This window comes from Haliotis asinina, chromosome 14 (assembly GCF_037392515.1).
Source record: "Haliotis asinina isolate JCU_RB_2024 chromosome 14, JCU_Hal_asi_v2, whole genome shotgun sequence".
In the NCBI taxonomy this organism is placed as follows: Eukaryota; Metazoa; Mollusca; class Gastropoda; order Lepetellida; family Haliotidae; genus Haliotis; species Haliotis asinina.
The window spans coordinates 39,061,679-39,077,201 of NC_090293.1; the positions used below are offsets into that span (position 1 = coordinate 39,061,679).

The window sequence follows — 15,523 nt, forward strand, 5'->3', positions numbered from 1 at the left end:
GTATTGCTTGTGTGGCATTACAAAACAACAGGAAGAAATCACCTTATTTAAAGTTAGACCACTTGTGCGATCTCCTTCACTGACACATGTGAAGGTTCCGGGGTAGAATAGGCCTTCAGCAACCCATATTTGCCATAAAAGGCAACTATGCTTGTCGTAAGAGGCAACTAACGGGATCGGGTGGTCAGACTCGCTGACTTGGTTGACACATGTTATCGGTTCCCAACTGCGCAGATCGATGCTCATGTTGTTGATCACTGGATTGTCGTGGTCCAAACTCGATTATTTACAGACCGCCACCATATGGCTGAAATATTGCCGAGTGCGGCGTAAAACAAAACTCATTCACTCTCCTTGACTGCCGACTTACAACTGTATCAAATTGTCTTTATGACTGCAATCAACATGCACTGGCTTTGAGAGGAGAATGAGTTCAAATGCTGTTTCTTCTGAACAAATGACAACAGCCTCTAAGCTGACATTTTACTTTCATTCATGTTCTAACTCATAGACAAATCTCACAGTGTTGATGTTCAATCATGTGTTTGGATAATACATATGGATCTTCCTTCAGAATTGTCCTGTTTGTTTTTTAGGACCAAACAATCATAGTTGGAAACATTTGCTTGTCAGTTTTAAAAAACAGACATAAGCAAAATAGTGGATCAATATGGTGAACCACACAAAGTAACAGGTGGAGGATCTACATCACACAAATGTTAATGTAAACAACTACGAGCGTATGACTACACGAGTGCTCAGTTCTTCTGTTTCACTTTCCTGCGTTTTCCACTTTTCATCTTCGTCTCTTGCTCTGTTTGAGATACTGCCATCTTCCTTTTCTGTTCCAGCTTCCTGCAATACACACATACTTAGTACTCTGATATACTTCCTAAATGACTGCAAAATTATATAGAGAATTAAATAAAAAATTTACATTAAAAATGCATACTGAACCATACTGACTTTACAAAATAAGAGTCATCAGGCAATCTCCCTTAAATGTTACAATTTGTAAATGGAGTTTGGCTACATATACTCCAGATGTGGTTCATTTACATCCAAACCCTTCAGTTCAGTGAAGAAATGTAATTTTCTAAATAAAAATTGTTATTCTATACTTATCCTGACTCATGCTTAAGTGCTTACTCTCCTCTTCCTGGCGAAGGTAGTGGAACACCTGAAGTCCCTTAAAGGTCCCTTCTAAAAGAAGCGGCCATAAAATTCACACTCACCCATGTATTACCTCCCTTCCCAGCACATGGTCAGCTGACCGCCATGATACTTCACTCTCTCCTATAATTGCCAGAGACGAGAATACTAGAATTCAGCGTGTCTGTGACAGGCGGCTGGGAGGGCTTTCGCCAAGAGTCAGGATAAGCATAACATATCAATTCTATTCAGAAAATTACATATTCTTCCTTATCCTGACTCATGCTTAATTGCTTACAGAATCCAACGGAAACAGCGGTGGGTCAGACCATGCCGGATTCTGCTATCTGTTCCAAATTACGTTCAATAATTTCCCCCCTTAACGGGAACTTGTAACCAAGATAATTCGGTCCTATTGTTCTCATATTCAGTGTAGATTTTGGGGGGAATCAAATCCATTCGAACTTGTCTTCAATAGAAGGCTTTGTCGACAAGCACGAGATGACATCAAAAGTAACTACTTGCGTCCTGCTAGTTTCTGATGCAACTAAATGTCAAGATATAGCAATCGAGACTAGTTGCGACCCCTCTTCGTGTTCATTATGAGTACAGGGTCATAATCACTCATGCTAGTCTGTTTAAGACATGTGCATGCACTTTCCACCAAAATACTCCACAGAGCGTCTGGTTTCCACAAGTCACACGATGAAACGGGTGAGTGGACTCAGGGCCTTTTGGGGAACTGTTAGTTGCTGAGCAATGACAAGAGGCCCAAACTGATGAATGCCAGAGACGTCCTCCATGGCTATGTCTGTGGTTGGCAAACACTGTATTTGACTTCCATAAGCAGCCGTCCATTATAGTTGACAGCTAGCAATTCCCATGCAGCGCTAGTGTAGAGGCCAAGGCTCTGACTTCATGTGGGTTGGAGGCTCATAGAGGTTCCAATCCTGCTGTTTTAAAGGCTCTCAATATAACAGCTCAGATCCACACTGAGATAGTGTTGCGGGATACTTCCGTAAGTGTCTCAGTAGATATAGGGATAAACAGGCACTTGAAACGTTGCCTTTTAGACTTGGTACTTGCGATGCATATCTTCAATGCTCTGAGTGGACATAATGATAAATCGTGAGTATCCTGTGGTCTAGGGATTGAATATAGTGCCGGTATGTGGAATTGCCTATCCAGTTGACCTGGCAGTTGATTTTCCGCAATAAAATCCCATCGTAGACCCAAATGAGCTGTCTGATGACAACTTGCTTCAAAGCTCGTGTAGTTGAAGTCTAGAGCATGAATTTCTGACATTCTTGCAGCTGTAGCCAAGGCAAGTAAAAAACAGCGTCTTCTGAGTTAGCAGTTCAAATGAGGTCCAACCAAGCGGCTCTTAGGAATCACTTGCAAGATGTTACAGTACAATGTTTATTTCCCATGCTGGAGCTCTAAATCTATGTTGTTGATCTTCCAACTTGAAGGAGCGTAAAAAGGCAAGTAAGACAGCTTGGTCGGCTTTTCCATGGTGACAACTGAGCTGAGGGTTGCCAATTATGTAAATAATATAGAGCCTATCAGACCTCTGGAATGTCATAGGTGACATAAATATTCTGCTATCTGCGGATGTGTTGCCTTCATTGCTCTAAGGCCTTTCCTCTTGGCGTATGTCTCAAACCGCTTCCACTTGTCATTATAAAGGGTGCAAGTGGATTTCCTTGAGGCTAAGGTAGCTGCTTTCACTTCTCTCATCAATTATCCTCTCTGTTTTAAACAGATTTTGATACATTCCACACATGAAGTCAGAACGCAGATGGGTTGCTGTGTGCCTGTTTCGTGTGTTTCGAAGATTTTCCTAATCTGGAGTGTTGGAAACCAATGTCTTGTTAGCCAGTTAGTCTGTTTTATTTTCTCGATGACTTTTGGTAACAGCACTGAAGGTGGAAACATGAACACTGTTGAATTGTCAACGTGGATCATCAGTAGCTTGTCTCTCAGTGTTGTCGACCAGTGATGGATAGCACGAATCACCACTTTCATCTCCAACTGGTCGATGGGAAGAGTTCGATCATCTGTCTTCCAGATTCCTGCTGCAACGTTGTTGTTTAGATGAGCGCCCCATCCTTGGAGAGACGTGTCTACATAGAGAAGGTTGTTGAATGCCAACTGTAACATATAAGTTCCTGCGCAGACATTTGATTAGTGAGCTCCAAATAGCGGGTGTAGTTTCAAGTTGTCTAGTATCGTAAACTGGTCAAGACATGAAACCGTCATTCTGGAACTGCTGTCATAAACATAGTAGTAGGCGTCTTCGTCTGGTCATATCCTGAAGTGACGTGAGCAGATCGAGTAGACATTACCACTGACATAGCGATAACGGAGAGAGTAGAACTTGTTCTAATCATCGGCTTGAACTTCGACCCACCAATCCTCGGACAGAAATGTATCTCAATGTAGTGATGAATCCTGAGGAGTTAGATGCTCAAGTCATTTGAGCTGAGTTAGTAACCTGATGGTGAAATCCAACTGTAGACTGAGTTGACTTCTCCATGATGAGCTTGTATGCCTTGAAGATGCGTCATTCTTCGTCTTCAGATAATCAATGCTGAACGTGTTGACATTCCAAGGAAGTCTGTTTATAGCTGGCTGGCTATCCATTGTCTCTCAAGGACCAATCAGATTGTATATGTAACGTCACTTGCTTTCTTTACAAGGCTTTGTCTCTCAAGGACCAATAAGATAGTAGATGTAACGTCACTGGCTTTCTTTACAAGGCTTTGTTTCTCAAGGACCAATAAGATTGTAGATGTAACGTCACTGGCTTTCTTTACAGGGCATTGTCTCTTGGGGACCAATCAGATTGTAGATGTGACGTCACTGGTGTAGCAGATAACTGATCATCATGAATCATTGTTCAAACGGCCATACCCTTGCTAGCATTTAGGCTTGTCCGTAACCATACTGTTTGGCAATCATGTGTCTAGATGAGTAAAGCATGCGAAGAAAACTTCCGCTGCTTGAAGCTGATGTAGACAAATTGTCTTCCAGGTAGATGTGTCGAAATTTTTCCATCGAAGATCGTACCATCATCTCTTGTGATCGGAGGTGTAGTATGCATTGGACTGTTGCAGTCATCTCGAAGAATCTTCGTGACGTATTCATTGTGTAGAATTCCCAGTTTCTTCCAGTCGAATTGACAACATTAACCAAGTGGAGATGGTTGTATGGGAACAGCTGAGGGTGGAAAACTCCAGACGTTCCGACCCTGATCTCCAATGTTTACCTCCTGGACGCTCCGGTATTAAACTTCTTATCTCCTGTTCTCTGAACTCTGGAGAACTTGACCTTGTTAGTGTAAACACTGACTTGTCTGCTTGGGTCACAGCTAAAACGGCACTATATTTTATTTATTTACATCAAGTTATCAAGCATTCTTTTAGGTTGTTTGATGGTCCAGAAAAGGACCGTTGTCAAGGTGTTGATGGACTAGATCAACAGGACTTTTCTTCCGTCTTGGGCAATCTTGTCAAGGGAGTAGATTCTGTTCCGCAATAGTTGAGACAAGGTGTTCAGACGTAAACTGCTGATCCTTCTTCTTAGTGACGAAAGTTGACAGGAACATTCACTCTTCGGATTGCTGAACTTGAGATGCGAGTCTAAATTGAGCCCATCCGAATGTCATATATCTTGAGAGATTGCTGCGGGGACTGATGATCTTGTTGTTGTGGAAACTTGAATGCTGTAGATAACTTCTCAGAAATCTGAGCTATCGCCAGAAACATTAACGCATGTCTTCCTTCTTCATCCTCCTTTTTTTCTTTTTTCGATGTAGGTGCTCTGGAGTGAGTGCAGATCTAGTTAAGTGCTCCCTTGGCGCAGCAGTCAACGTAGTTGAAGATTGTAGTCTTCGTCCTTCTTCAACATGACTTCCAAACTCATGTTGCATGAAGGCATCTGTGTCGAAAGACTGCGTTGAGTGCATTCACGGCTGACTCATGGAGGTGTGTGCTGTGATGACTGAGGCTGCTAATGAAGTCTGCATTGTCTGACGTCCCGGAGTGGTGACGATGCTGTCATGGTAGATCTCAGAGCAGCAGTCATCATATTTGAAGATTGTAGTCTTCGTTCTTCTTCAACATGACCTAATCAAGCTCATGTTGGAAGCAGGGTCTGCGTCAAACAGCTAAATTGAGTGCAGTGAATCTAAGTCCGAAGGGGAGGGTGACTGCAAATGACATCTTGTATGAACAGGCATGACTGAAGGAGACCCTCTCCGTTGACGAGTCCATCCACGAGTGCACACCGCGTGACGTCACTCCCCCAAGTATAACGACTCGTGCGAGTGCACTCACTCGGCATTGGTATATCCTTTTCTGTGCTGCCACCCGATGATCGGGACCTGGATCTTCTGGACTGCATGTGTGCGTGCACTTCCTCTTCATCCTCAGACATGAGTGCAGGTCTAGATGAATGCTCTCGCTGAATTGCAGTTGACATTGTTGATAAGTGCAGTCGTCTTTCCTCTTCCAATCGTCGCTCCATAAGTTCATCATCTGCATTTTGAATTCAGTTGATGAAATACGTGTTAGAAAAAGGCACAAAAATCACAAATTTATATAATAATGATAATAGACACATACAAGTCAGAAACCGCATAGAACACAAATTTAGTTAGAATTACCAAAAGAATGAAATACGGGACCCCAGGTGCCTCCAGCCACCCTTTTTTTCGGGCAATAGGGACAGAGTGAAGTATCATGGTGGTCAGCTGACCATGTGCTGGAATAGGGCGTAATACATGGGTGAGTGTGAATTTTATGTCCGCTTCTTTTAGAAGGGAACTTTAAGGGATTTCAGGTGTTCCACTACCTTCGCCAGGAAGAGGAGAGTAAGCACTTAAGCATGAGTCAGGATAAGGAAAAATAAAAAAAAATGCAGCTCAATAATTTTCACATTCATGATCATCCAAAGGGACCAGTTCACAACTAGTCTGATCTGTATGGCAAATGTTTTCAAGAAATATTTAGTGCTTTTAAAGTTACACACCAATAAAGGAGGACCTTCATATTTGGTACAAGTCCAAATGGTCAACATGACCTGCTGACATGTTAACGAGATATCCCCACTTTTTAATACTGTTTCTGTGAGGAATCAGTAGAAATTCATTGTGTTGTGTTATCAGGCATTTGTTTGTCAGGAATATATTACTTACTATCAAGCCTTCATATGGAATCTACTACACATTTAGATATTTTTGAGTTCAGTGTAATCTAACAAATTGGGATAAATCCAACATGACTAGATAATTAGACAAGCGGATGACTTCCTCATCTCACACTGCATACTGAACCCGCAAAGAAATCCATCACATGAGATAAGATACATATTCAATATACAAATTTTTGTTAAAAATTCCAAATTTTTAAACATTTCCTATCTTAACATTTGCACTTATCCCATAGTTCAAAAGCAGGTCACAGATTACCCTTAGTCAAAAATCACTGTCAGTATACACTGTATACGCTAATGACAACTGTAGATAGCAATGAACAAGGGGGGCCAGATCTGACTACAATAGTACCTTCTATAGTGATGTTTCATTTTTCTAATGAACCCCTTCACTTACTATGCACAATCACTCCCAAGCAGTGGGTGCTCCTGAGTGATGTGGTGTTCGGCCACAACCTATGCATACATAAGGGGATGCAACTAGGCATGTCACCTCACTTCGTCATGATTTATCAGAGCACCGATGTAACTAAAGTCTAAGGACAAGTAATCAGGTCTGCAACTGCTTCAAGACAGCCCCCAGACCCCATCACGAAGGGGGAAAAGGAAACTGAATTTGGAAAGATAAAAAGTTTAACATTCAGTACTAGAACAACACGGATACCACTACTTACCACAGTTAGACCAAAATGATGTGCTCAGGTACTTTATAGCTGGAATGCTACAAAATCCACCAAGGAAATCAGGAAGGTCTCACTAGTATGACCTGATTGTGCCATGGAGTAGAAGTCAGCAATTCGAACACTTCAACATTGCAAATACAAGAACCAGCTATTGTAGATACATATAGACACTAATTGCAATAACCCAATAAAATTGAGGGAAGAGTTCTAATATGAGAAGAATCATAAACAAATATCAGATATAAAATTCAGAATTTTATTCATATGTACATGAGAGTGAATGCACAGATGTGCTCTGAACTCATCTGCACTGATGGGCCAACACAAGGGGTCCAAACTGGTGCAGACCTTGGATGTCAGTGATCGATCAGATAATGTGAGGAAACACTGTATCCGAGTGAGAGAAGCAAGTTTCCATGATGACCATCAGGGAACAGGTGCTGTGTAAAGCCATTATAGAGGCAAATGCCCAGGTCTCATGTGGATTGGATGCTGTTGGGGTGGCAGTCCCACAGTATGGAAGCACCCATCCAAAAGGACAAACTTGTACGTCAGACGTCTGTCTTCAACGTAGTAGACAGCTGGATGAATAGCCTCTTACAAAGATTGTGGTCCTCTTGGGAGGCTGACAAGGCATAGAGAAAATATTCAACATCTTCTGGCCCCAAGTAAACACTGGCAACTGGTTCTATGAAAGAAAGACCATGGCCAGAAAAACTCTGCAATGTCGTTTCCCAAAATATGAGCTGCAGTAGCCGATGCTACTAGAAAGAAAGTTTGAACATTATTTGTTTGAACTCCTGATCATGCAGTAACTCATACCAAGTGATAGAGGGCAGCTGGCAAATCCCATGCAAGATGTTTGGTCTTCCTTGACTAGTCAGCAAGTCTGAACAAAATGAAGCAGATACTTGAGTTCACGATTAGTAGACACCTTGGTTCCAGTAGTAGTGTCTTGAACTAAATACAATGATCAAGGTGATAACCTATGTGCAGATGTTAAAATGGTAGATGAATCTTGCTGGTCGCAAGTAAGTTTGAACTATCTTGGATAGTAAGAGACAATGGAGGGAGGAAACATGCATGCATTCAGGCCTTCCCAAAGTATGACATTTTTCAAACAGGTCACACTCTGGCCACTACAATGAGTCAATAAATTAGATGATAAAATTGAAGATGTCCATTGCAGCAGACCTGCTGATCATGATGGTTTATGTACCTGTTGTGTTGCATATTGCTATGAAAACATGTAATCACCAGGTCAGTGTTACCAGCTGCCACCCTTTTTGTGTGAGCAGCTTGATGGTGAAGTGCCTGTGGAGATGAAGGATGACTAGATCATGCTGGAAATTATCGAAATTAATGTTCAATTAATCGAACTATCATGATAGTACTAATGGAGTGCTGAATGTAGTAGTTTTGACACATGTCAGTCAATCACCAGGAACGTTCCAATTGTAAATTAATTAATGAACTTCATACGATCAGCAAACTCAGGAATTTTGGGTTGGCCAAACAAAATGATGGTTTGCCAGGGAGTAGTTCACCATGGTGAAGTGATTCAGGCTGGTAAATCAGTTCAGCAAAGGGATCTGATTCAGAATTGTGTGCCAGACCATTGATGTGATCTGGATCAGTCTGTGATCTCGATTGGCGCGGTGGTTTGGATTGGTTCAGTAATCAAAACTTTTCAATGATCTAAGCCGATGGAGAGATCTAGAATGATCAGATGAACCGGTTCTGTGAGGTGAAATGTTCTGACCAAGGTGAATTGGTTCAGTGAGGGATTGTTTTGGTGAAACAGCTCAGTCTGGTCAAAACCATTTGGAGAGGTGAATTGGTTCAGCAATTAGACGATGCCGATCATCTGCATGAGTCAGCTGGAAACATGTTTGTACACAGCAATTCAATAAAAATTCTTAACACACAATTTTATAGAGGTGTGGATTTGAATCCCATATGGTACTCCACCCAACAAAATAGTACAAGAAACTGTACTGTAGTCATCTGACTAAATCATCCCCTTCCAACTGTGGAATCTTCAAATGATGAGCAGTGAATACAGGTCGTTGAATGCTGGGCTTTTGTCAGGTGATCGACCATGCTCAGTTGAAGTATAACAAGCTCTGAAAATGTCTACAAGAGTCTTAGATAAGGAAGCATGATAACACTTCTCTAGGAACACCAAGCCAATGTAATCCACACAAGATGAGTGGGGATCCAAGGAAGAAATTGCTATTAATGCTGTGCACAATTGTACCCTATCGGGTGAACTATCCACTAGATTTCTCATGGTAACTATAAGGAAAACTAAAGAAAACTCTCACAATACGTCCACACAGTTGTGCGACAAGAAGAACAGTTGATCATTTTGACGTAGTCACTCAAGCTGCATGTGCATCATGCAGTAGGGACCTGTCCTTTCAGGAGAGCAGCCTGGGGAATAAGGATGTATGAACAAAGGAGGCCTACATGGAAAGTTCTCATTTGTTCCACTCAGCCTCAAAGCAAGAGAAAGAAGTGCAAGTCATTAGAACACTGAAAAAAACCCAAAACATGCCAGATCTAAAACAACAGCTATGAGGGATCGCTATTTGAATGTTGCTGACGTGATCAACAGCAACTGCAGTGGCCAAACACTTTGGATGTCATGTGACATCAATCACCACATTCTTTGCAATTCATCTTCACATCTGGAAATGTTTAAGATTGGCCTTGTTCAGGACACCTACAAATAACAACACCAGCCAAAGATCATCACAACTGAGTTACTCCTCTGTGTAACCAACAACAATGAGCAAGACAAATGATATGTCAGACTAATACTGATGAAACAGTGGTGCACTGGCAATGTCAACAATGGCCACAAGTGCTGTTTTCTGATGAGCTGAGATTCAACATGAGACATCCTTTCATGGAGACAACGTAATGAGCTTTACAACAACTGTTGCTTCCTGAAGACTGACCGCTGGGGAGGAGGAAGCGTCATGGTATGGGAGTTGCCTTGGCTACCACCTGTGCACATGTTTGCACGTTTCAACACCGAGTGACTGCCCCAGTTTACAGAAATGAAGTTCTTCAAAACCATGTTGTAACACTATTCCAGGCCCGGCTCCAGGTTTTCATGCTGAATAATGCTAATCCTCACACAGCATGGGTCTCTATGGACTTCCTGAGAAGGAACAAAATTGCTGAACTCACTCTGGCCCTCTCTGGCCCTGGGTATGGAACCAATTGAGCATGTATGGGATAATACTGGAAGAGAATACAAGCAGCTGGTCCTTCTCTAAACCTTTGAGATTTGGAAGTCAAGATTTGTTGGAGAATGGAATCAAATGCCCCAAACCCAAAACACTTGTTGACTCAATGAGACGATGCTGTGCTATGTGTATGGCAACCACTAGGAGCCACACCCACTCCTGATGGAGACACTGTTTCATGACATTTGCTTGTATTGTGGGATGGAGCGGTGTCAAGTGCTTTTTCAATAAACATGAGTGTTATTTTCACCACAGATCACTACCCATTTCTTTTATTTCTACCCATTATTGCAATTGTAAATAATCTACAGAAATTCATTTTGATTTGTAAACTTAATTAATTTTACCACAAAATTGTTAAAAGCCTGGGTTCAAACCTAAAAACAAATGGGGTGTGGCCATTCTGGCTTGTCAAAGATGTCTTTCGATGCAAAGCAAAGCGGCATTTGAATACATTTCAAGAGATAACACACAAAGCTGACCTCCTTATTATAAATAAGCATGTTATGAAGACCCACTGCAAAATGTATTGATACAGTCTACAAAACATGCATTTTGAAAACATATTTGTCTTTTGGAAATCAAGATTTGAATTTACCACCATATCAGACAGGTGGTCTGAGGTGTGTTTCCAAAGTAAGAAGTCTGCTAGTGGAGGAAACTTTTCACATTTCATTCTTTTTTCGCAAACAGGCAAAGAAAACAATTTATGACAATGACTGCTGGCTGTGCAGGGTTAGGGTTGTATATTTAGCTGATGCTGACATCAACATGCTAAACATTTTGTTATAGACAGAGGGGTGATATTTCTATAGTATTTTTGTTATCAATGTCAACACTTTGACTTAAATACTTACTTCATTTAGTTGTGTTTTATAGTGAAAATTTGTTGTCCTAACATCTGTAAAATAACAAAATGCTTACATGACATTAGTAATAACACTTTGTGCCTCTCCAACCCCAATTATCAAAAGTCACTGAAGTAAACAGACTTTTTTTTGCGAATATTACTTTTACGTATAAGATATAACTTTCAGAAAATGAGTACATTCATCAATATGTAAAATTTGAAAATTCATATATGCTTATCAAGTGAGTTTGTCATTGGTCATCAAAATATGTAGTGAAAGGGTCATTGGACATTCCTATAATGCACATAAATTTTAAAGTATGTTCCAAGCATAACCGTTGACATGACCAGGTACCCAGAGTCAATACAGACCATTCACTCATCAGCAGATAATATTTATACTGCTGAGAAGCAGCCACGAATATTTTAGAATTTGTTCTCAGGTCTTTAACTGCATAACATTTCATGTTGTGGACTGATTTCACTGTGAATTCTCTTGCATACAGATAACTGTTTCTGTATAGAAATCTCCCTATTTTGTAGTTAAACTGTTTCAAACATTTCAAATATGATAAGCAATACTCTTTTTATCACTTTAATCAGTGATCTTGTTCAAAATAAACAGTCAAATGGTTCCATGTAGGCAGTGAAAACTAACTAACCCTTTGACACTGATGATACCAGCCTTTGCGTGATTGTTCAGAGCCATCTTCCAGTCCTCTTCCGATCCTCTGATAGCATACTGGGTAAGGTCATGGTCAGTCAAGATAGTCTTCTCTTGTTTATGCTTCTCTTTCACCTTGTCTGATGCCTCTTTCTGAGAACAGATTTAATAATAGTGAAATAACATAGATATTTGATTATCTTGCAAGTATTATAGGGAACAGGGGTTTTGGACCTTATAGGTATACCATGCATAAGAGCTTCCAATTCAGCTCCCACAGCCATTAAAAAAAGAGTTTTGTGCAAGTCTAGACCGTAAGACAAAAAGTGTCCCAACATATTCAGCTGGTAGAAGTGCATTCCAATTAGAGATATGCAGGTGTATGGATATAGAACAATGCCAGGAACCAAGCTATCAGCCATATTGCAAGGACAATATATGAGGAGACAAGGTAGAATAGGCCCCGAGACACAAATGAAGACAACTTCCAACATGGCAGAAGTCTTCGAGACCCTGTTTGAGAAGTCTTGCTTTCTGAAAGAGAGAAACAAATCCTGGACCAGTCGGGACACAGATTCTTTGAGTGGTACCAGATTACTCGATACTTACTCAAATTCTATTTGTTGCAAAATAGTTGATTTTGTCTACATCTACCCACCCAACCAATTTCAGCCTGGAGTGGGCAATCTCTGTATCGTTCTCACCAACAACTGTCTGGAAACCAAGAACAGACACCACTGATGCACCAACTGCTTGCTCCCATAGTGGAACTACCCACCCTCTTCCAACCACACAACTCTACTTGTGCCATAGACCATAGGATGGTTGGGAGGACCATTTCTGTGTAGACTTGGCAAAATCTGCTACTATCTAAAAAGAAAGACACTCAAGAAGTCCACTTGCTGTTCCCAGAGACCAATTAGGTATAGCTTCTATGTTGTCCAAAAATAAAGAACACTTGTTTCTCTACTCCATGTAGAAGGGGTGCCAGGGAGAAAAGTCATGTCTACTCATTTATAAACTACACAACAGAACCGGTGGTCTACCGATCTCAACAGCCGCTAAGCTCTTTGACAATATGATCTTACATATGCACATAAATCTTATGATTCAGTAACATTTATTGGAAAAAGTTCAAACTTAATATTTCAAGAGGATTTTGTATTAACCTCACTCAATTAGTAATGATGCTGTCCTAGGAGAGTCAGTCAGTCTGTCGATCAGTGAAGTGGTTTATTTCTTGAGGTTTCAGGCCATTGGCTCATAGAACATAGGTTAATGACAATACTTATTACATTGTGAATGAAAAATGTTATACAAAAAAGGGTGATATGAGGACATCGTGTTTGTGAAGAATGCTGTTTAAATGCAAAATGTACAAATTTGGAGAAAGATTCACATTTGCATTCAGAGGATATCAATCCAATAAATTTACTTTATGTAGGATTAGAGTGATATTTAGGCTTTAGGTATTTACTTCTCAGGTGGTTATAGGCACCACATACAAGCAAAAAGTGGTATTCATTTCAATTTCATAAGTTCAAAAACGTATACAGTAGGCACACAGTTGGTCCTCTTGTTCTGTGTTGAGATGTCATCCTTTCTCAATCATAAGGGTGTGGCAGAGGCATCGGAACCTTGATAAGGCTTATCTAACGATGAGTTTATCAACAGAAGGAGGTAATGTTCCATAGAGATGACTTGAAAAGCAAATAAACATAAAGTTAAAGTTAAGTGTTCATTGAAGAGTGTCAGGATAGGATTGCTGAGCTTCTCACTCTCAGAAAGCCATCAATATGACTGACGTTCTGATAAATCCATACATATCAAAATCCATATTGCAAGAGCATGTTTTTAACATTGGTACCCCATTAAGTTCTGCCGACATCATCAAGGTTTTTTGAACATCTTGTAGCTCTATTTAGGGAGTCTTTCATTGTCCATCTGTAATATTTTAGTCCAGTATTTGATAACTAAAAAGCACTTAGTATATATCGTATATTTTCCGCAATCTCCTAGGACAGCATCAATCCTAGCTGAGGGAGGTAAATACAAAATCCTCTTGAAATATTAAGTTTGAACTTTTTCCAATAAATGTTACTGAATCCTCTGATTTCTGCGCATATGTAAGATCATGTTGTCAAAGAGCTTAGCGGCTGTTGAGAAAGGTAGACCACCGGTTCTGTTGTGTAGTTTATAAATGAGTAGTGATGACTTTTCTGCCTGGCTTGATAATACTTTTAACATTTTCGACCAGTGTGTCAGCCAATGTGTAGGCCGGTGTGTTGGCCAGTGTGCAATACTGCCAGGTCTTCCAGAGGAACATGGCGGCTAGTGAAATGTAGGTCCACTTTTGTGCCATTTCAATCATCTTCCCAACTCTCTGGATATCAAGACTGGTTTCATCTTTTTCCTCTTCGATGCTTTGTATTTCCCTGTGGATTTCATAGATAGGGAAATCGTCATTGTCGTCTTCCATCCAAGACAAGATGTTGCCCAACATAATTGTGGTTTGTTGTGCATGAGCCAACATCAGCATTGTTTGCTCAGTATCAGCCAACAACATTGTCATGGTTTGCTCTGCTTGAGCCAACAATATTGTCGTAATTTGCTCCATATGTGCCAACAACATCGTCATGATTTCCTCAGCATGAGCCGATAACACATAATTATGTTTTGATCTGCATGGGCTTCAATCCTCCCCAGACAATTGAAGAAGTTCTGGTTGATGGGCGACATGGGATATGGAGGCATCTCCCTCGCAGACAAGAGGGTTGACAGTTCTGCAGCTGACAATACTGTTGCACTGGAAGGCGATCGATGTTGCATTTGGAGCTGTATCCTGAGCAAGCAAGAGGACTGCAGCAGCCTAATATGGTTGTGCTAGAGGGCTTTTGCTGTAGCCTTTTGGACATGATACCAAAGCTCTTTTTACTTCTATTTTGCCATCTTCCATGAAACGTCGAAAGCACAACAAATAGTGTTCAAGAAACTGTCAAGGGATCTTGTATCATTTGAAGAAGGTGTGTCCTGATTACTACAGGATCTCTTTCTCTGTTGGAAAGCAAGATGTGGGGGCACTTTTCCAGCAGGGCCTCAAAGACTTCTACCATTTTGGAAGTTGTCACCATTTGTGTCTTGGGATCTACCTGGAAACACGTATATAGGGCTTGCAATATTTGGTACTTCCTCTTCCAGACAAAGGACCAGATAGAATCTTGGCATTGGCTTTGCACAATAGCTTGGTTCCTGGCATTTTTCTATATCCATACACCTGGTTAACTGGAGTGCATTTCCACCGTGGAATTTGTTCTGACACTTTCTGTCTTCCAGACTACTAAGATTTGTGCAAAACTTCTTTTAGTGGCTGTGGGAGCTTAATAAGGCCATATGGAGGCATGGTGCACCTAGATGGACCCAAACCCCTATTCCTATACTACTCTTGGATACTCCATACACAGTACATCTTTCAATTCAATGAACGCTATCATTCGACCCATGAATCCCAAATCTGCAATCAGAGCCACTGCCTTTAATAAAACAATAACATACCCATAGAAACCTTTTTTAACAGACTGGATCCAGGGAAATTCAAGAACTTCTCCAAACAAAAATCTTTCGAGGGATAACGACATTCAAAAACCTGTTTTACACACAATAGTTACATAATTTTCTGAATAAAATTGATATTTTATAC

At 40.8% G+C, this 15,523-nt stretch overlaps 1 protein-coding gene across 2 annotated transcripts in view; it reads right to left on the reverse strand.

Moving 5' to 3' along the window:
* Nucleotides 1-469: 469 nt before the first annotated feature.
* LOC137261048 (RNA cytidine acetyltransferase-like) overlaps nucleotides 470-15,523 on the reverse strand; it is a 202,082-nt gene continuing 187,028 nt past the window's right edge. The window contains exons 25-27 of one of the 2 annotated variants that reach the window (XM_067798711.1): nucleotides 11,825-11,979; nucleotides 11,170-11,213; nucleotides 470-855 (exon numbers count right to left, since the gene is read on the reverse strand). In XM_067798711.1, coding sequence (XP_067654812.1) covers nucleotides 11,207-11,213; nucleotides 11,825-11,979 — 162 coding nt within the window. In that variant the 3' untranslated portion in view covers nucleotides 470-855; nucleotides 11,170-11,206. The remainder of the gene's footprint in view (nucleotides 856-11,169; nucleotides 11,214-11,824; nucleotides 11,980-15,523) is intronic. The other variant, XM_067798710.1, reaches the window with a different exon arrangement.